The 21,855-nt window shown below is 35.5% G+C and overlaps 4 protein-coding genes across 4 annotated transcripts; 2 read left to right on the forward strand and 2 right to left on the reverse strand.

Annotated features, from left to right (window-relative positions):
- Positions 1 to 2,841: 2,841 nt before the first annotated feature.
- On the forward strand, positions 2,842 to 3,959 carry LOC145136277 (uncharacterized). The gene is made up of 4 exons (XM_079070428.1): positions 2,842 to 3,073; positions 3,189 to 3,255; positions 3,476 to 3,580; positions 3,705 to 3,959. Exons 1-4 carry the CDS (start codon positions 2,912 to 2,914, stop codon positions 3,767 to 3,769), a joined length of 399 nt encoding a protein of 132 aa, XP_078926554.1. The 5' UTR covers positions 2,842 to 2,911; the 3' UTR covers positions 3,770 to 3,959.
- A 537-nt stretch (positions 3,960 to 4,496) lies between these two features.
- On the reverse strand, positions 4,497 to 6,610 carry LOC145135920 (uncharacterized). The gene is made up of 8 exons (XM_079070131.1): positions 6,308 to 6,610; positions 6,132 to 6,240; positions 5,910 to 6,025; positions 5,718 to 5,837; positions 5,502 to 5,591; positions 5,276 to 5,427; positions 4,978 to 5,212; positions 4,497 to 4,898 (listed from the first exon to the last, which is right to left on the reverse strand). The coding sequence occupies exons 1-8, from the start codon at positions 6,563 to 6,565 to the stop codon at positions 4,746 to 4,748; spliced, it is 1,233 nt and encodes a 410-aa protein (XP_078926257.1). The 5' UTR covers positions 6,566 to 6,610; the 3' UTR covers positions 4,497 to 4,745.
- Positions 6,611 to 11,800: 5,190 nt separating this feature from the next.
- On the forward strand, positions 11,801 to 13,904 carry LOC145136602 (NADH-ubiquinone oxidoreductase-like protein). Its single transcript, XM_079070713.1, has 3 exons — positions 11,801 to 12,075; positions 13,471 to 13,555; positions 13,662 to 13,904. Exons 1-3 carry the CDS (start codon positions 11,926 to 11,928, stop codon positions 13,769 to 13,771), a joined length of 345 nt encoding a protein of 114 aa, XP_078926839.1. The 5' UTR covers positions 11,801 to 11,925; the 3' UTR covers positions 13,772 to 13,904.
- A 72-nt stretch (positions 13,905 to 13,976) lies between these two features.
- LOC145136603 (uncharacterized) lies at positions 13,977 to 18,241 on the reverse strand. Its single transcript, XM_079070714.1, has 8 exons — positions 17,751 to 18,241; positions 17,538 to 17,633; positions 16,570 to 16,680; positions 16,186 to 16,495; positions 16,020 to 16,110; positions 15,082 to 15,418; positions 14,869 to 15,017; positions 13,977 to 14,766 (listed from the first exon to the last, which is right to left on the reverse strand). The coding sequence occupies exons 1-8, from the start codon at positions 18,009 to 18,011 to the stop codon at positions 14,256 to 14,258; spliced, it is 1,866 nt and encodes a 621-aa protein (XP_078926840.1). The 5' UTR covers positions 18,012 to 18,241; the 3' UTR covers positions 13,977 to 14,255.
- Positions 18,242 to 21,855: the final 3,614 nt, after the last annotated feature.

The raw sequence follows: 21,855 nt of genomic DNA on the forward strand, positions 1-21,855 counted from the left end.
AACCATATTACATATAAATAAAGCAATACAACCACAATACAAAACGCAATACTAGTTAAAAATACGAGACATTTTTCAAAAGATTCCAAGGGGCTTCAAACTCGAAACTCTGTCCGTTGCTAATTGATTTGTATTCTTCTTTAGCCGCCTCCAAGATGTCTTCCTCAGTATCATTCACACGATCATCTTCAATCTTGTTATAAAGATCATTGAATAACACAACTTCTGTTTTCAATTCATACCATTTTGCTGCTATATCAAGCGTGCTGCGATGGTTTTCTATGGTGGTTTCAACATCAGTGTTGAATGTATTGGTTAATAGGAGCCAAAACATTCTATCCTCCAAACTGTTGTTCTCGTTGACATTAATATATGGACGAGTTAGAAGCAAATACTCGTTAGCGGTCCATGGTTTTGCGGCCTAACAATAGGAGTCATTTCTTTTATGTGATGTTCACCCACGTCCGATGACGACTCAACATCCGTAGGTGTAGGCCCAAATTCCCCCTCCAAACCATGAGTACCTATATCATCATAGTCAAAATGTGTATCATGGTAATGTTTTTCTTCCTCCTCTTCATTTATCATCTCTTTCTCCTCCTCCTCCTCTCGAAACCCTCTGTCTGGTTCAACATTTGTGTTTGGTTCATCTTTTTTCTGTAATACACGGTCTACTTTAGAACTTAAGTCAGCCACAACGTCTAGCAGACGCTTCACTAATGCCTTTGTGCTCATCTTCTTCTTCTTTACCAATCTTGATGTGTCGTTTGACATATAACTTGTTTATATTTCAAGATGTTGCGAGGAAGAAGCATTTGTGGCAGATTCAGTCGAAAATGTTTCTATTTCGGACTTGTACATCCTTCTTCGAGCAGGCGAGGCAACATCAGGTGGACTATTTCAGACAAGACTATGTTGCCGTGGGGGAGACTCTACAGGGTTAAGAGTCCAATTGACATAACGAACATAAAACGGCAACATCAACTCCTCCAGGTTTGCCACGACATTAATAGGTTGGTTGTTAGGCTGCAAAAATCAGATTGTTAGTTTAACATGAAAATACATTAGAATTTGTAAATATGGATGATTGTTAATATAAAAAGCATACCACAGACACGTTCATTATTCGACAACATTGAAGCCAAGATAATAGTGTTTTACTTCTCCACGCCCTCATCCGTGGCAATTTTGTCGGCCTGCGTATATAAAACTTGGTTGCCTCTGGGAACGTCTCCAAAATCCATATCTATGAAAAAAATGTAAGTATCGTGCTATTATACTATAAAAATGTAAGTATCGTGCTATTATACTGCTGCATGAATGCCCGTTTTAACGTCCCTTCCGTGTAGACCATTCAACATAAAAACAAGCTGGATATGCATCACAACATCTTCATCTTGTAGTGCCAAATAATTCGGGGACATAATCAAGTATTCTAAATCTTTCAGCCGCAAACGTGCATCAGAAATATCTGGGAACAACCGAGCACAGAGATTTGAATTTGACTGACCCTTTTCGTCATGGAGTAAATCCACAGAAGGACCAACTTTTAAACCACAAATGAGAATATATTCAGTTTCACCAAAATCCAACTGGATCCCCTCTATATCAAAAAGAAACCTCCCCATTTCAAATATTTGTTGACACCTTACTTCGTGCAACATCATCATATGCACAAGTAAGGGATCACCATGTGGGATATGCATTCCTAAGAATATTCCAAAGGGGGAAGCTTCGAATAATACTCGTTGTGATTGTGTTAGGCGCGGAAAATAGTCTTTAATGATAGTCCCCACCACGCCTTTCAAAGTTAAATCCGCTTTTTGATTGAGATCTTCGTGCTACACAACAAAAAAAAAATCTTATTTCATTTAAAACATTACTAATTGAAAATAAAAAACAAGGTTCCAAAATTACTTTTCTAATTCGGTTTATGAAATAAATAGCAACATACTTTTTATATATAACTAAATACACAAAAGAAAAGGGCAGCAAAAGCAGGAAAAAAAAATTGTGCAAAAACCATTTTTAATGTCATTCCGCGGAGGCTAGAGGTCATTCCGCGGAGGCCTCTCTGCGGAGTGACTTTCACCTCCGCGGAGACCTGCATTTCTTCGATTATAACATTCCGCGGAGGTAACACATCACTCCGCGGAGCACCCTCTGCGGACTGACATACCCCTCCGCGGAATGAATCATCCCAAAAATCGTTCCTGTGATTTGTAAACCTAAAAATTCTAAAACTGTATACATATTCAATGTAATAAAATGGGTTTTCCTCTAATTTGAATCATATTCGACATTTTCGACATTAATAATTAGATGAGAATATGAGAAATACTCGGGAACCGTATCCATCGGCCATAACATCAGGGAATTGACGGTCCATCGGTGACGGATTTCAAGTGCTATATACTCGATTTCGCCGGATTTGAAGTCGTTTGACGGCGTATTCCGCCGGATTTGAAGTCTTCGATGAACGACTATGCGAGGCGATGCGGAGTGACGAACACAAACGGGGACAAGTGGGGACCAAAAGAGGACCCCCTTTGTTTTTCTAAAAAAAAGGGTTGAAATTACGAAATTACCTCTCTACGCGGAGATTTCATGGTTCCGCGGAGGTCCGCGGAGGGTCCTCCGCGGAATGTATGTCTATAGCCGGAAAAATCTATTTTTATGACTAAATTTCGAAATTGACCCCAATTTTTTTGTCTATTTGTAGTATTTTACCTTGAATTTACTCTAAATAAAAAGGCTAGGGACTAAATAAGATTTTTCCGAGACATGAGGGGAACGTACTGCTAGTTTCTTGTCGACAAAATACAAATAACGAACTGCGGAAGCCCTTGTTCAACATTTGAAACCCTAATTGCCTTGAGCTTCAAAGGGAGACAGAAAGCGATATATCTAAATGGCTGTTTTTAACGTGGTACAGAAGCGGCGGAGAGCCGCCATCGCAGACCGCAAAAGAGCGGTGCATGGTGATCCTTTTACTGGAAAGGTCAAGCATAAGCCCCAAAACACTGTTATCTCCGGGAAGCGTAAGCGAAAGATCCTGAAAAAATGGCGCCGGGTATGTGATAGTTTTGTGTACAATACGTTTATATGTAGTCTTATCATGGACAAAATTGCTTGGCTACGTGACTAATTAAAGCGGTTTACTGAACAATCTACTAAACATTGAGCAGGACCAGAAGGAGGCTGTCGAAAAGGGGCTTATTACAATGGAAGATATCGAGATGGCTGTTGCAGATGGTATGTATACCATCCTCACTTTCCATTATTTTGCTTGTAATATCAACATAAATGAATGCATCCATTAGGAGTAGACATCGGATAAGAAGAGATGAGTGCCAGTTTCTGACGATATCACATCTTGTAAATCGGAAGTTATTATGTTGTGGTACATAACTATGTATATGTATCGAGTCATTGGCCATCAATCATATCTCTTACTGATGTTGCATATTTACAGGATCAGGAACATCATCTCAAGATGCCATTAAATCTCCAGTAAAGTTTCACATGAAAAAGAGTGTGAAAATCAAATCAAAGCGTGCAACCAAGAAAGAAAAGAAAGGTATGCATTCTTGATGAGAATTTCTGCTAATAAACTTGTTTGTAGCAGCTGTTTCGATGTTCATGTTATTTTTGGTGTTTGACAAGATATCTGACTTAAATCTGTGCATCACATTCACTTGTAGGTAAGAACAAAAGAAAATCAGATAAGCCAGCCATGGAGGGTTCATCAGATGTGATGATGGAGTGATGATTAGCGGATGATCTATTGTTATTTTGAAGATGTCTTTAGATGTTTGTAGAATGTTAGCTACCCACCCAACTTATTCTTCTTATCAAATATGTTTTTATAAGTTAATGATATTTACTTGAAAGCTACGAGGATTTTGTCAGAAAACATGAAAAGTTCCCATTTAAAGCTTTAATTTTTGTTCAGCTCATCATACATGATCGGTATGTATAATAATTTTGTTAATTATTTGACAAGCTATCTCCCAATTTCTCTTCAAGTCACATAATGGTTCAACTGTTCGAGTGAAAATAGCAATGAGTAATTTTTAATATCACCGACAACTTTGTCAAATCATCTTTTATCGTTTGTGTTTGGAGCACACAGTCACCCATGCTAAGTCCATAAGCATCATGAATCCTTTTGTGTTTGTACCTTTCAATAACATGTATGACCACCTTCTCAATTCTCATACATGATGTTAAATGTTAATATACATTTAATACATCATTTTTAATGTTGAGATGATAAGCATCCCAGGTCTAAGAACAATATAATTAATGTAGTTGGTTAAATATCACCTATGATGATGATCTATGAAATTAAGTGTCCAACATTATGCATGTGTGCACCTTTAGTCAGGCAATCCGTCGTTACAAATTGTCTTTATATCTTGATAGTATTATTTATAAGAAAAATATTTTTTAACATGTGCAAAAATGCAAATAAACAAAAAAGAGAGAGTGTATTTAGTATAAAATATAGGCACTAACCGTCAAAACTGTTACAAGAACAATTTTGCATGTTGGAATTACATTAAAATATATATTTTAGAGAGTTAATATATGGTAACTGTCATTCAGCTCACAAAACAGATAGCAAACGTTTATATCCCTCCCTCCATATTCAGACATAAAATTAACAAAAACAAAAATAAAAATGCCCTACATTGTTTTCTGTGTGTATGACATAAGATAACAGATGAAATGCCATGGCTCTATCTCCTGAATAAACCTGAATTTTGTAGTGTCTTGCAGTAATCAGAAATGGTTGATGAATTCTTCACTAATTCCCATATCTTCCCAGAGTTCTTCAGCCAGTCTCTCTCAGACACAGTTCTTGAAAATGATGGACCACTCATTGATAAAACCTGAACCCACAAACAAACAAAGTCCATCACACAATGGTTCACACACACACACACACACACCCAAAAACAAGAAACAAACCTGATCACGTAGGTTCCACAAGGAAGAATGATAACTCTCATGTTGTGTCCCCAGTGAGTCAGTGTTAGTCTTGGATGCAATAAAGAATGACTTAATTGGTGCAGCAGCAAAAGCAGAATCACCATCATCTACATTCTGATGTTTCTGTTTGTTGAAAGAAGTGGAGCTAAAATACTGATTAAGTCCTTTCTTTAGTTGAGCTAGATAATGTGGTGCAACATCTTGTTCATGAAGCCTGCAAAAAATAGTATGAGCATGCATACAAAAAGATCAAGAAAGGGAAAAAAAGATAACTCACTTTGTGTGCACAAAAACAGGAGAAGCCATGTATTCTTCTCCAACCTCTTGAATTTTATCTTTCACCTCTTTATCAGATCCTAAATTAGAGCTCTGTGGATGGGAAAGAGACAAGGAGGATGGGTCTGGTATGCTGTGCTTTAGCAAGTCCACCTGCCAATCACAAAAAGGTAACCCTAAGTTGGCTGGAATGGAATGGAATGAGTGATTACATTCCATGATCATACCGTTGTCATCAAACGCCACATGTTGTTATCATGAACTCCTTCTGAAACCACCAATATAATGTGACAAATGGATGTTAAGAGAACACCAAGCTACAAGGGTTCCTTGCAGGATTTGTCAAAAGATAACAGAGTCAATTAGAGAAAGCATATCATAAAATGGACATAATTGACACAAGATTAAATGGTAACAACATCTACTTGTTTTAAGGTACATACCTGTATGCTCATGAGTTCATGAGCCAACTCAGCAGGTAAGGGTTCACCACCTAAAACTGATATTGTGGATGAACCATCAGGTCTAATCATTTCAGCCAAAATCGATGGACTGTAAACAGGCTGCATTCATACAGCACAATTTAGCATAACGTAAAGAAACTAAGAAAGGTTTGGGAATTTAAATGTGCAAACCTGTGTATCAAGAAGTATGATCCTTTCAGAAGTGATTCTAGGTTCAATACCAACTGTACAATGCCTTGCCATGGCCTTGGTTTCCATGGATTCTATCGGAAAAGGAGGCAACATCCCTACTCCGAACGATAACAGAAGATTAATCACTATTAATTGAAGTCACAAATGCAAGTGTATATACAGATGACTAGTGAAATAGAAGAGGCATGAATGCTAGGCTACCAGGGGAAGTTGCATCAAAGCCATAAATCTCATTCATGATAGTAGACTTGCCAGCTCCCGCAGGACCAATCACTCCGATCACCGTAAAATCGGTATTGTCCGTCAAAAACTGCGATCAAACGAGTTCAATATACGACATATAGACGGGTTAAGTTGAAAAAAGGCTAGCAACTTACCGGAAGGAAGCGATCGGTGTGGAAATCCCAGGAGTCGGATAACAGATTGAGAAAGCCAACGGAGGGAAGGCGAGAGCGGAGTGACGATGAAGCGTCATCGGGGCCACCGCCGCCTCCACCGCCACCAGGTCCGCGATTGTACTTGGCCGCAGTGACTAGAGCTGGCTTGGCTAATAGGATTTTGGGGGCTTGATGAGAAGAAGCAGACGATGAGGCGTTTGCATTTGAGGAACCGCTTCCTCCACCTATTGCTGCCATTGCTGGCGACTCCTCACTCTGTGCAATTGCTGAACAGAAGGGGGATTTTCAAGCGTATAGCATCTGAAAACTAGTTGGGTTTATTTTCATTTAAGCCCCCTCAAATTCTGACGTTGCTGCTTTAGAACCCTTCAGAATTACAATTCTCACTTATATATAATAAGAAATTCTTATTATATATAAGTGAAAAAGGAAAATTATTTGTATGGGTAATAAACTTGACTCCGCATATACATTTATTCACTTATGTTATGTTTTTATGTATATAACTATATACATGACCATAAAACTTGTTTACCACGTTCAAAAAACATACATATGACCTCTTAGTGTAGGTTTACGATCAAACATGAATTTTCCCGCCAGACATTATTTTTTCGGTCATCTTATCCGACCAAACAAAAACGCTCACTCGCATACACATACTTCATTTGTTATTATGTTCAAACCCACAAATCTTCAGATGTTCAAGAATAAACACACACACATGATGCTTAAATCCAATAATCTAAAACAAATTTGATGAAGAACTCAAGAACTCAAACCCACAAACCATTTGATTATTAAACCCATAAATCGTTTGATGCTCAAGAAGTAGATACCATCTCAAGATGATCTTCGTCTTGCATCTTGCTCTGAAACGCAAGAACACGATGAACACACACACACACACATTAGAGCTGAAAAAAGATTTCTCGTTTCAGGTGGATTTTTCAAATTATAGACGGCTTGAAACGAAATCAAAATTGATTTGCCTTGAAGTCATGTTAATTCATCAACCTTACGCCTCGTTCCCGAGTTCAACAAAAGAAAAGAAGAGATGAGAAAAGAAAATCATGAGAGAAAAAAAGAGAAGGGAAAGGAAAACAAAATTTTCTTTTGTGTTCCTGAGTTGGAGAGAAGTGGAAGGAAAATGAATAATTTTGTTATTTCTTTCCAAATCCTCCCAAATCGGAAGGAAAGTTAGGACGGAAAGTGATCCTCCCATTTTCCCTCCACTTCCCTCATTTAATAAAACTCGGGAACACCAATTTCTTTTATTTTTTTCTCATTTCCACTCATTTCCTTTCCTTTCTCTAGTTAAGTTGAACTCGGGAACGAGGTGTTAAGGTTTTTCGGGTGACTTTCTAGAGTTCTAGTGAGTTTTTTTAAAATAAAAACCCATGACATGTTTGAAAATCATGTTCCAAAACTATGACATATATGAACAATCGATTTTTGAGTTTTTGAAAATCCTATGTCTTTGAAGGTTCATCAATCGCATATCTGATTGTTCACATATGACATATCTGGAGCAATTTTGTGGTGGGAGAAGATGACCGAAATCTCATTGGAGCTACCAAGGACGACGAAAACAATTAAACCTATAATGTTCTTATACGACAGATATATGATTTTTTTTGTTGAGTTTTTTTCTGGATAAGATGTCTGAAGTCTTACCAGAGCTACCAAGCACCCCGAAAACCAATCAAGCCTACAATAGCCGATCATTATAATATTTTAGAAAATTGTAAACAAGTTTAATAATTATATGTGCACAAAAATATATATGGGACTAAATATGTACATGAGATAATATTTATTATACATATAAGTCATTAACCTATTTGAAATTATATAGACTACATTTTTGATTTTTTACTTTTAGAATAGTTAGACTTACAAAATCAAGTAACTAATAATTGTTATATAATTAACTTTCATGGTACACATAAGTTTATTTAGCTATTTTGAGCTTAATTTAAATATTAGATATTTATTAAGAAATTTTTTTATATAGAAAATATCTTACGACGAACCGAAGCAGAATTCATAAGACAAAAAACTATTCGGATATTTTGCAAACCCTATTGTTGTAGTTTTCAAATAATCATGTATTCTCATTGATGTTTATCATTCCATGTATTTCTAGTGTGTTGTATTGGTTTTGTAAAGATTTAGAGTAACTTACTTGTAAGTTGTAACTTTGTACTTGTATTTGTTTGTTGGAAAATTCTAGTTGATTAGTAGGCAATTAATGTACTTTAGTAGTATTGTTTCATGAAATTATATTTTGATTTGTTGGAAATTAGTGTACTTTAGTAGTACTTTTTTTTTAAAAATTCAAGTTGTAATTGTATTGGTTTGTTGGAAATCCTTATGTTTACTTTGCATTGCAATGTTTTATTGTGTTTAGGATGATGTTTATGTTATCTTTGTTGAGAATACCCAAAACCAAGACAATGTGCAATAAACGAGTAAAAAAAAGACAACCTAATGAATCAAAGAAAAGAGTTGATGCTTGGAGATGCTTTGACGAGGTCATGATAAAAGATGATGATGGAGTTAAATGGGAGCATGAAAAATGCAAATTTTGCTTCATGATTCTCGAAGATGATACACGGAATAGCGGTACTTCTAGATTGAGAAAACATTATCCTAATTATTAAAAAAATCGGATAGTACTAAAAATTAAAGTACACTTCAATTTTTAAAAAAAATAGTGGTGAGAGAAGTGTAAGTATATGGAAGCCCGATGACAAAGGATAAGAAAAAGCTTTATTAAGTTTATCCAACTATGTGTGAACTACCCTTTAAATTTGTTGAAAATGAAGCATTTATTGAGTATACGAGCACACTTGATGGAAATGTAACCTTGCCATCTCGACATAAAATTAGTAACGATGTTGCAATTTACTATGTTGATGAAAGAAAAATTGTTCGATTACTTAAGTACTACAACAACTGCAATGCATTTGATTATGGACACTTGGACTAACTCGTGTCAAATGATCAACTGTATGGGTCATGACGTATTTCATAGATGAAAATTGGATCATGCACAAAAGCATCATTAATTTTATACCTATCGATAGTCATAAGGGAAATGACATAGATCGTGAGTTATTAGGTTGCATACATGGTTGGGGTATTAAAAATGCTAGGAGTATGACAATTGATAATGTGACTTCCATTGATAAAGAATTATATTTTTTGATTAAAAAATTGCCAAACATGTATGCCATGGGGCAAACACTTCCACATAACAAGTGAGCATATATTATATCCACACCGAACAAGTTTGTCGACACCTATAGTAGAGGCTTTGGTTTGCACCCAAGATTGGGTTAGAAAAAAAATTGAGGAAAACAATTATTGACAATATTGAAAATCTTTTAAAAGATGACGGTGTAGCCGCGAGTAATAAGTTTGAACATATTTCATGGTTTTTTTTATACCAATTCATTGATTACATACTAACTATGTTTTATTTCCGGTTTTTACTTTTATACTAGGTATGAAGAAGGGACACACAATAAAAATGGACAAGGAAAAAGGATGACGCTTATGGACATTTTAGAGTAGATAGTTGATATGTTGAATTTTTAGTATCCATTTTTAACTTGTTTTGGAATGGAAGTACTTGTATTGGTCATATACTTATATACTTATATTTGTTTCTCGGCTTTATAATACTTTGAAAATGTTGTTACTAACGATAAAGTACTTGTTATGTAGTCTTATGCTTATATGTTTTTTTTTTCACACTTGGTTTTTTTCCAGCATTTTTAGTTTATATAAAGTTTTCGTCATCTTTGAACTGCCATATCTCTCTCATATGAGGCTAGGATGAGCTAACTGGGTCAGAGCTGACTGAATTAGAAGCTGACTCGGTTAGAAGTTATGACTGAGTTAACTTCTGACTGAAACTTGTTGTTTGATTTTGCATCTGACTGATTGTGCAAAATTACTATATTACCCCCAAACAACATTTTTTATAATAATTTCTTTATGCTTTATCATTTAATTTATAACATTACATTTTTATAAAAATATTCAAAAATAACAATGAAATTGACTGAATACTTCAAAACAAGATGATATAATTTATAAAATGATGTAATTTACAACCATTCTTCAAAAAAGATGTATACAAGCACAAAGCATTTTTCGATACAAAGAACCATTAATCTACAATATACAATATATATGTTTGTGGGTTCATTGTGTGATTGAGAACTTCTTGGTTTCTTTGGGACACCATCAACCATATTTGACAACAAAGATGCATATTCCTTTCCCTTTTTTCCACAATGTTCATCAAAGATGCTTAACTCTTGATTGCATTTGGCTGAAAATGCAGTCTCTTTCACAACAAAAAATCCTTCCTTCTCACCACCGAATGGTTTGGCTATAGAAATATCATATCATATTCTTCAAATATAATAAATAAAGTTGTGTACCTCTAAACAAATAGATATGATGAAGGCATAAATAACAGGGGCATTTTGTCGAACACATAGAAGGCATAACTGATTTTAAGCACATTTAATTGAAAACATATCTAGTTCTAAACACAAACAAAGCATGAAGCACATAAGAGATTAACGGAGACAAAAATGAAATGAAATCAATTGCAGAAATCGATTACAAACCCTACAAAAATCGATTGCAAAAAACGAATGAAAAAGTTTAAATATTACGAGGATCAGAGATAAAGGGGATCAGAAATCGATTGTAGGCCTTACCGGCAGAGATGAAGGATAAGGTCGACGATGGATAACCTGCGATGGAGTATGTTGAGTCAAGGATGCGTCGTTGGGTAAATGGAGGAGAATCGTTGTGTTGGGTACGTGGAGGAGGAGTGTTGTGTCGACAATGACAGAAGGGGGAGCAAACTCCAGCGAAGACAGAAGCTGGAGAGGGAGAAAAGGTTGGGTCATTCACGATGGGCGTTGAAAGTATCAGGGCAAGGCGGGAATTGTATACTTTTCTTCTCGGTCCATCAATAGAAAAGAGAGGACTGAATCTGATGAAAACCTTGGACCGAGTCCACATTTTGGACCGAGTCCTTGACTTTCAAATCATTATCAAACATGCCAATTGTCTTTTTTTGGACCCAATCTCTCTTTGGACCCGGTTAGAACCTATATCAAACGACCCCTAAGAGACTGCTGACAATACTAAACAAAATGGTCCTGAATGACAAACCACATGTCGTTGCCCACCTTACCCTAAAAGAAGCCCACCTCAACCCCATATATTGCAGAAGAGGGAGAAACGATACAAACATGTCATTCACGGGATTTTTTTTCTTCACTTGCCGAGCTCCATGTAAGAGGTACATCCTTACCGCACCACTCTTTTTAGCCTAAGAATCAACTTCTTATGTGTCTCATTGACAAAAAAGTTGAAGTGCTCAAATGAAATAACTACAAACTAGATGGGGGTACAAGTTACAATTTACAACCCGTTTCGTACTTTGGCTCAATCAAATCGGCTGCTACAAACACAAGAGGAAGCGCAGGCCGAGAACTCCAACCCTATTACCCACGATCTTCATTTCTCCATTCAAACCATCCTTGATCTCAATTGATTCGATGGCAATGAACGGGGCGAAACGAGGATTTTCCATGACTTCCAATTTTCTGAAAGCCCTGAAAACATCTTCTTCTTCATCGTCGCTCAGACCCTTCAGCGGCGTCGTTAACAGCGAAATCACCATCAGCCACACCGCTAAATGGATGCAGGTTGGTATAACCCCTAAAAAGGTTTTCTTTTCCTTGTATTACCAGTTGGTCGATTAGGTTTTCCATGTATATGTTATTTATTTCACAATGGGGCATACACATCAAGTCATAAACAAACAATCAGACGCTAATTTCATGAAGTTAACTATTCATTTGTTAATAAAAATCATGAATTGTTAAATCTTGTAATCTAGAATCTTAATAAAGCTCAAACCAGTAAGTGGGTGTTTGGAAAACCAAACTTCGTCTAAAACCATTGGGTGGAGGTGGAGCTGCATTTTAGAGGGTTGGACAAGTTTCATGTCCCCTAATAATACATACTGTTATTTGACATTTGTGTTAAGATTCAACCCCCTTGTGCCCTATACTTGTTTCTTGATTGTGATTGTGATTATTTCCTCTCTTCAGACATTTTTGCCATCAATGTGTGTCGTGTATATTATAAATGGCATTCTTTGTTCTTCATTTCAATCCAATACTTTTGATTCTGATAATCATCACTTGAAATTTTTTAATTGATTTGTGAATCTAAAGTGGTGTTTGGTTCATGGATTCTGAGGATATTCGAAGGAATTGGAATGAAAGATTTCCCCCCATGTTGTGTATGGTTGATAAATAATCAATGCAGTTGAATTCCATCAAAATCTTTATTTGAATGATTTTATCATTCCTGATCCTTCACTAAAAAGATTAAATCACCCTTAAAAACCCTTTTTATGTTAAAAAGTTACCATGGCCACTGCATTATACATCTTTTTAGAACAAACTAAAAAAATCAGCTGCCTTCTACCTGAGACAAAATTTTTAAGTATGTAAAAGATCATGTCTTCGTCTTAGTTATTTGTGCAATCCATCTTTACTAAAAAATATAGCTTAATAAATTAAAATTTTCGTTAACTTAATTCTAGCATTTTATAAAGGGCTTTATGCATTATTTTGGAATTTTTTTTGATAAAGTCCTAATTTTTTTTTTTTAACAGAAAAGTCCCGATTATTTAACATTTTGCCCAAATTAACGAAAAAATCCAATTTTTTATTTTAACAAGAAATAACAGATTATGTGATTTCCCCAAAATAATGAGATTTTTCTGTTAATAAAAAAAGATTTAGGATTTTATCAAAAAATTTCCCAAAATAATGAAACTTTTTTGCAGAAAACCTTTTTATAAAATAAAAAAAGTATTCGCATTAAAAATCAACAAAGGTTATTTTTCCATTTTATACAATTTACATTCCCATTCATTTGACATACCCCCAAGAGCCAAGAGAATTCATTCCATTCCATGCCAAGCAAACACATATTAAGAATCTTTTAGATTGAAAGATTCCATTCGTTCCACAAACATTTTACAAACCAATAGCTCCTACTCATTGTTTATCCCTTGTGATTGACAGGATACGAGCAAGAAATCTCCCATGGAGTTGATCAATGAAGTCCCTCCTATCAAAGTTGAGGGCAGGATTGCAGCATGTGAAGGAGGTTGCTTTCTCTTCCCACTCCTATATATATATATATATATATATATATATATATATATATATAGACATCATATTTAACTTGGTTTTACTGTGTTTTCTTATTTCAGACACAAATCCTGCACTTGGGCATCCCATAGAGTTCATATGCCTTGACAAGAGTGAACCAGCTGTTTGCAAGTACTGTGGCTTACGTTATGTCCAGGATCACCATCACTAGATTTTATCTTCTATTCATGCTGCATGTTTCCAGCTTGTGTTCCATTTTCTATTTCAACAATGTACTAAATCTTTATAAAGCTTCTTGGCATGCTTGCAAATAATGATATACTCATCAGACTTATCATGTTCAATTTTCCAATTTGCAAAAATGGTCATTTGATATAAATTTTATTGGAAGCGAGAAAAGACAAACACAAAACTGCTGGCTTTAAATTCTGATTTTATTGCAACAAATTTCTGGCTACAAACAAACAAACAAAACATTCATCTCATCTTGTTAAAAATAAAGTCGATTCTTTGCCTAATACAAAGCCAATTAATAATTGTTCCTGTTTGTGTATATCAATAACAACTCTTTATCAGATGTACCAGAATCTTTCTTTCATCCCAATTTGACCGAATGGGTTGACCACCAAAGACACAAAAGCAGATAACTCACCTGCATGCCCCAAAATGCCACCCAAACAACAACAAATAACTAACTAATCACCACCTTCATTCCCCGCCAGCTTTCTTCTCTGTTGATGCTCAGCCACCTTATCATCAACCACTTCACGAAACAGAAGTGGATCAAGTACACAGTTTTCACTTCCATAAACAGCAGCTTGTACACTTGCCATAAGCTTTGCAACCTCTCTTCCTGAAAATCCATCTGTTTTTGCAGCAGCTTCCCTCAGTATATCATCGGTCAAACCTTTGATCTCTATCTTCTGTTGCTCTTTCTGAAAGAATTTTGAAAAGAAGCCTGGTTTTCTTGCACCAGCTTTTGCAATGTACTTGTCTAGGTATAGTTTCAAAAGCTTGAATCTTTCTTCTTCTCCAGGCAATGGGAATTCCAGGACTTCATCAATACGATCTGCTACAGCTGAATCAAGATCACCAGGGCGATTTGTTGCAAGAGCCAAGACTATGTCCTTTGATTGATCACCAGTTCGAAATAGAAGGGCATTTAGGGCACTCCTTTGAGCTTCACTCATATATGTTTTATTCCTCCTGAATTTTTTTTAAAACAAAAAGATACATTTCTTGTTAGTTTTACCAATCAGGCTATTATATATTAACAAAAAGAATAAGAATAATTAATTAATGACTTACTCGCACAAAAATGCATCTGCTTCATCAATAAAAAGCAACAAACCCCGATTAGATTTCTTGGCCCAATCAAACAACTGATGTATCTTTGTAACAGCCTGTGCACCTAAAGGTGCAACATCTCCACCAGTCATCAATGCATAATCAAGCCCCTGTAAACATTTCAAATCATAAATACACACAGCAATGGAAAAAAGAAAAGATTAAGATTCATACAGATTTTCGGGCAAGCTCTCGGGCAGCCATGGTTTTTCCTGTTCCTGGAGGACCATAAAAGAGCATATTCCTGAATGGTGCCTGATGAGATTTTGTATTTGCAGTTGCACCAGCCAACTGTTGAATTCTCTTCTGAAGAGATGGATTAAGAATGACTTCACCAAATGCATTCTTCCCATTTTGAGTGGCAACTCCACCACCACCACCACGTGACAGGCTGCTCAGCCCACGGGAAAAAAAGCCTGACCATGGATATTTTCCTCTGGAAGATTCCCTGATCAAAGATGGTTGTCCCAAGATTCTGTCCACATAGCTCCACACCACCCTAGCACCTTCTCTGTAATACAAACAGTTGTTTCTCTTTATCTTATTAAAACTATAAAGATTAAGGGCATGTTACTTTTTTTATTCTTATTAACTCCTGAATGGGTGAAGTGTTGTATGTATGGAGTTACTCCTATATACACAAAGACTATTCCTTTTTTGGACCGAATAAACTGTCTAGATACAAGTAAATGACCATCTTATCCTTCTAACTATTTAACAAACGATTTTTACAGTACCAACAGTTTTGAACATTTATACAAATGAAGACATCAATTCAAATATGTACAAAAAAAGAAATCAACATGTCAGAATGAACAATCAATTCAGGCTCGACGTAATTTTTATATGCTGAAAGGGATTTTTTAAAGAAGAAATGTAGAAACCAAATCCTCAGATTCGTCCACGAAAAGATATTTGTTTTCTTTTTTTGCATATCCCTATAGTCATCCTATTAAGTCATTTCAGTATGGATTAAGTAAAAAAGAAACAGCTATATATAACTGTTCACATTAAGAGATGTACACACTAAGTCCATTAACTTAAAAAGAAACAACACCTAAGCAATTATCACTAACTAATTACACTTTGTATATCAAAGTGAAAAACTATACCTTGTTGTGTAGATCCCTGCAGCAAGGGCTGTGACACCCCCAACAGCCACAACCATCTTGTTCTGATCAGTTAATATTGCACGCAATCCCCCTACAAAACAGACATGATTTAAAAGGTTTTATCCATTCAAAAAATAAGAAATAAAAACCAAGATTTTTTCACTACCTCCAATGTGCTCAAAGGTAGTGTTAATGGCAGAAACCCATTTTTCTCTTTCTGCATTTGCACGTTCTACAAGCATTCGTTTATTCACATCTTCTGCTAATTTAGCCTCATGGGCTCTTGCTTCTGCTTCAGCCATAGCCCTAACCCTAATTGTTTCTCTTTCTATTTCAGCTTTTTCTCTTTCTGTTTGTCTACGTTGTGCTTGGATTTGCTCTTCTGTTGCTCTTCTAGCTTGTTCTTGTCTAATTGATGATTCTTCTTGCATTTTAACAAGTTCTTGGTTTCTTGTTCTGTGATGTTCATTTTCTGCCTGAAAGATTTTTTCAAGTTTATTTCATGCCTCTATGAATTAAACCATAAAAATATGAAGGGAACAAAACATGCCTGCATTCTTTTTCGTGCCAGTTCATCTTCATATCGAGCCATCTGTGATTTTATTTGAGCTTGTTGTTGAGCTAGCTTTTTTTGTTCATCATATATTACTCTTTGTCTCTCCTGGAAAACATAAACAAAAATATAAAATAATAGTAAGATGCATATTCTAAATGCAACTTTAAATGAAGATTAAAGACTTATATGACCAAATTAAGTTGGCGTGTGAAGTAATTGGATAACCATCGTTCAGGACTAACATAGAAGTGATAAGACTTTTACAAAGACATATGCTTTAATATTAAACATGGAAAAAAAGGAAATAATCTCAGCTTATAAGAAAAAGGAAGGTAGAGGGAAAGAAGGAAAGTGAAAGGAGAAAATCTTGAGCCACTGCTTGTAGCCAAGAAATGTTATTAATGGTCATTGTTATACATGTTAGCTAGATTTTCCAGTTATTTTCATGTTGTAGAAGTAAGCACTATGTTCCATGATTAGACCCCTATGCTTATTCAGAACTTATTTCCAAATCAACTTTGTATATGACCTAAAACTGCATCAATAATCAAAATGATAGTCATTGTTTCCTAAATCAACAATAAAGAAACAGCATGCACAAGTCATTAGATAAACACCACAAAGCTATTAGTCAGTATCCTAGGCCTAATTAAGATCCTTGAACATCTCAGCTTCTTATGATTGGCAAAGTTAGAAGTCTTTTCAATTGATAGTGCCTATTCCTGATTAAAGATCCCCGCAAGACTTTTCAATTATGTGAAATATGTGTGCACACGAGAGTATATATATATGTATACATTTTAAGGGGTTGGTTGAAACAGGAATAAGACTAACCCAAACACTTGATCTAAATAAACACAAGTAATAAACTCGTCTATAATCAGAAGTTCAGAACATGTGATTCACATGCATGAAGATATATCATAAAGTCATCTTGGAAGCAGGGGCAGTGTCAAACTTACAGTTTCAGCCTGAGCTTGCATTACTTTAAATTCAGCCGTCTTTGAAGCTAACTCTGTCTGCCTAGTCTCTTCCTGCTTCTTCATCAACTCAAAAGCCTAAAAGCGAAGAATAAGCAAATGTTAATTTCGTACATACGAATTCAATTCGTTGCAACGTTTACCCAACAGATCAAAACAATAAAAGAAAAAAAAAAACTATGTCAAAGATTAGACCTTTTTGGCTTGAGAAGAGGCCGCTATTTCCCTAAGAGCCTTAGCACCTCTTTCCAATGCCTCTGGATCAAATCCAGATGATGTCGTTCTTGGGTTGTCATTACGAACCCGCGGAGTGGTGGGTTCCTCATTTTTCGGTGCAGACGGTTGAGGATCAACAGACCCACCAACAGCCGGCGACGGCGAGGGTGAGGGTGAGGGTGAGGGTGAAGAAGAGAACGGAGAAAAGTTAAAAATCCCTGAAGCGGATGTCTTTGCCATTGATGTTGCCTGATGCTTCCAAGTGATATATCTGTGATTTCCTTCAAACCATCGATTCTATAGGCAGCTGAAGCTTGAGGAAGAAGAAAGGTGGATGGAGGCTTTATTTTGCTATTTTAAGAAACCGATGGCAGAAATTGATTCAGGGTTTATGTAGGGTTTCGGGATTTCTTGACGGCGGTTTTGGGCCCTGTATCACATTTCGGGTGAACCGGGGATTCTTTTGTAAAACTACCCCCAAATAAGATTTCAAGATAAAATTGATTAAATTTATATGGATATATATAGGTAATAAAAGTTTTACATGTACGTGTAGCGAAAAACAAGCAACAACGTGTACCGCGATTTTTTTTTATGATAAAATTAATGCTTTTAAAAACAGCATTCATAAATTTTAGGGTTATAACATTACCATGCATGACTCGTTGGACTCTATCGAGAAGCTCCACATCATCTGTTGTGGTTATAACATTACTATACATGACCCGTTGGACTCTATTGAGGACTTCCACATCATCTGTTGCAAAATGTATAAACATGTATTGATTCTCCATGCATGTTGTCTTATGTTTTGTCACTTTGCATGATGCAACTTTTAAAACAGTTTGCCCTACAATGAAAATCCCGCTTCCCAGACCCACAAGAAGGGAAACTCATATTAGATCTACACATGCATGCTTCCTTCCATCCCATCCAAAAACTAAAATTGTAAAAAATAGTGTTTATGATTTGTTGGTTTTGATGTTTTTTTCGTCCACATTTACCCTTCAACTTGTTAAACTATACATATTCAATCATTATGACCGACTGCTTCTGGTTAGTCGGAAAAAATGACTTAATTGTGTAATATATCTCTCACTTTGTATACATTTAGTACTTAATATATTTTTGCACGTTTAGTCATTAATATATATATTTTTGTTGAAAAATAAGTTTTTGTTATTTTTGTACAAATTCAATATTTATGACTGATTTATTTAAGTTTTTCTCATGACATCCTACGTGGGGCAATCATTAATGAGATAATTAAGATTGTTGATGCTTATGTCCATGGCAACCTCTAGTTAAAAAGTAATATATTTTTACTTAAGATTTTATAAAAAAACGTCCATACATACATTCATAAAAACACATGGATATAAAGATCGTAAGTAAAAATATATTATTTTTTATAAAATAATAATAATAATAATAATAATAATAATAAATCAACAAGAGTAATCTAAACGAAAGTTGTATTAGACTCCAATACGAACATGTGGATATAAAGTTCGTTAAAATTCGAATCGTACAAAGAAGTTACGATGTTCATAACACAAAACCTAAGCCAAATCACAAGACCTAAGTAACCAAGTAGTCAAGGTCGTGGTGGTCATAAACATCAACAACCCTGAACACCTCATTAATGGTTGCCTCACGTAGGATGTCGTGAGAAAAAACTAAAGAAAATCGGTTGAAAAACTGAATGTGTACAAAAACAACAAAGAATTATTTTGCAACAAAAAAATATTAAGTACTACATGCGTACAAAGTGAGAAATATATTAGTCTATTAAGTCATTTTTTCCGACTTACATGTAGTAGTCGGTCATAAGGACTGAATGTATATTTTAAATAAGTTGAAGAGGTAAATATGGACAAAAAAAACTTATTGATTTGGTATTTGAGGTTAAGTTTTTGTAAAAGACTCGATTTTGTCTTTTTTCTATCATTTTTTTATTTTTATTATGTAAGTTATATTACACACCAAACAATTTCATCCTCACCGTTTAAACTATCACTTAACTCATTGTCCCCTCCTATTCTTCTAGCCATGTTTTATGGTGTTTTTCTCTGGTGATGATGATGGACACCATCACAACCTCCACCGTATATTTCCCCTAAAACCCATTGGATGATAATCCCCATTGGTGAACCCATGAAGTCTAACACCCCAAAAATCATGATATAAATTTTTTTGTTTTAAGATTAATAGATCGTTAATACATGTCTTTCCTATAAAACCAGAGTAATTAAGTTTTAACAAAACATTGACCAACAGAGTAATTCACAGAAAACGGAAACATATGGAGGTCCCTTGTTCATAAAAATGCAAACTTTGTGAAAGATTTGGGTCCATGCAATTGTTAAGAGCTTTTTAATCTTCTTTTTTAGTATTGGGTCCCGTTAGGCTATGCATGGGTGTAAAGTTGCCAACTTTAGGTATTAAGTCTGTAACATCCATAAAATTCGAGCCAATTTAAAACTTTTTAAAACATTTCAAAACACATGATTATTACAAACTTGTTTTCAAAATAGTATATTGTCAGAGTATCCCAGAATCAAATCATAAAATCATAAAAATGTGAGGAGCGATACGATCACGCCTTTGCCTTTCCACGGTCATCAGAAGTACCTGAAACAATAATCGATAAATGTAAGCTCGAAGACTTAGTGAGTTACCCCCAAAATACCAACGCCATACAGTCATAATCGTATCATATAACATAATAGTAAACAACATGCATAATGAGCCATCAGTCTGACTGGACCGAATCCCGATCCTCAGTCTATCTGGTCCGCTCTCCGAGCCCTCGGCACGTCTGTACCGCCCTCCTTGGGGCCTTCAGCCTATCCGGACCGCTTGCTGGGCCTTCGGCCTGACTAGGTTTGCCCGGCCCGGGCCTGCAGTCTACCCGGTCCGCCCAGGGTGTCTTGGCCTACTGCACACAGCAGGACCTGCCTCAACCCTTTCCTCAAACCAACAAACATGTGCACATATATATAAACAAGTAAACATGCAGATCTAACAGATCACTAATCATGGCAACCATCCTATAACCAGGATACCGATCTAACCGATCTCTAGCATAGCAACCATCCTAAACCAGGATGAAACCTAACATACCAACCATCCTAAACCAGGATGAATTCTAGCATAACAATAATCATATCAACCATCCTAACCCAGTATGTAATCTAACATAACAATAACATAACGACCATCCTAACCCAGGATGTAAATCATAAAGGTCCGGCCTTGGTGTCGTAGACTCTGTTGATATAGTGAGGATAACTCACCTCACAAGTAGTGCTGAAATACTGTAATTCTCTGACTGCCGTCTCACCGGGAATCCCGAACTGTCACATAATAATAAATACTAAGTTAATACCCAACATTACTCCCTTGACTAAGTGTCCTCATAACTCATTAAGGGGTTGTTTGGTAGGATCTGAATTTTTAAGATATCTGAATTTCTAAGAGGGTCTGAAATTTTAAGAGCTGAATGTTTAACATGATGTTTGGTTGGGACCTCTGAATTGTTGTGCTGAATTATTAAAATGACCATTTTACCCCTTTTTTATTTTTTATTGAATTCAACTGTTTGTTTAGAAAATAACCTAATAAATTTCTTAAATACATATTAAAAAAATATAAACACCATATAAAATCCAAATTTAGCATAAATCAAAATTAAACACAAATGCAAGTTTATTCTTACATTATGCAAGTTTATTCTTACATGATGTCGAGCTGCGTTTTTCAATATACCGGGCTTCCGCAGCATCGCGCGGACGGTCCAAACCCTAGTTATGAATAAAAATGCATGTTTATTCTTACATTATGCATTTAACTCTTCTAAAACTAGGACATAAACAAGGATTTATAAACAAATTTACAAACTACCATAACTTCTCTGATGTCATTTATTAATAATAAACCACACAAAAAGTAGCATAAATTTTCCAGAATTGTGCAACAAACCAAACAAAAAACATCTAAAGACATTTCACAAAATAAGTTGATACATGAATACATCCTTTCAAAACTCAACTTTCATTCAACAAATATAATGAATCTATAT

The sequence above is a fragment of the Lactuca virosa genome, chromosome 9 (genome assembly GCF_052849685.1).
Source record: "Lactuca virosa cultivar CGN04683 chromosome 9, Lactuca_virosa_CGN04683_v6, whole genome shotgun sequence".
Lineage (NCBI taxonomy): Eukaryota > Viridiplantae > Streptophyta > Magnoliopsida > Asterales > Asteraceae > Lactuca > Lactuca virosa.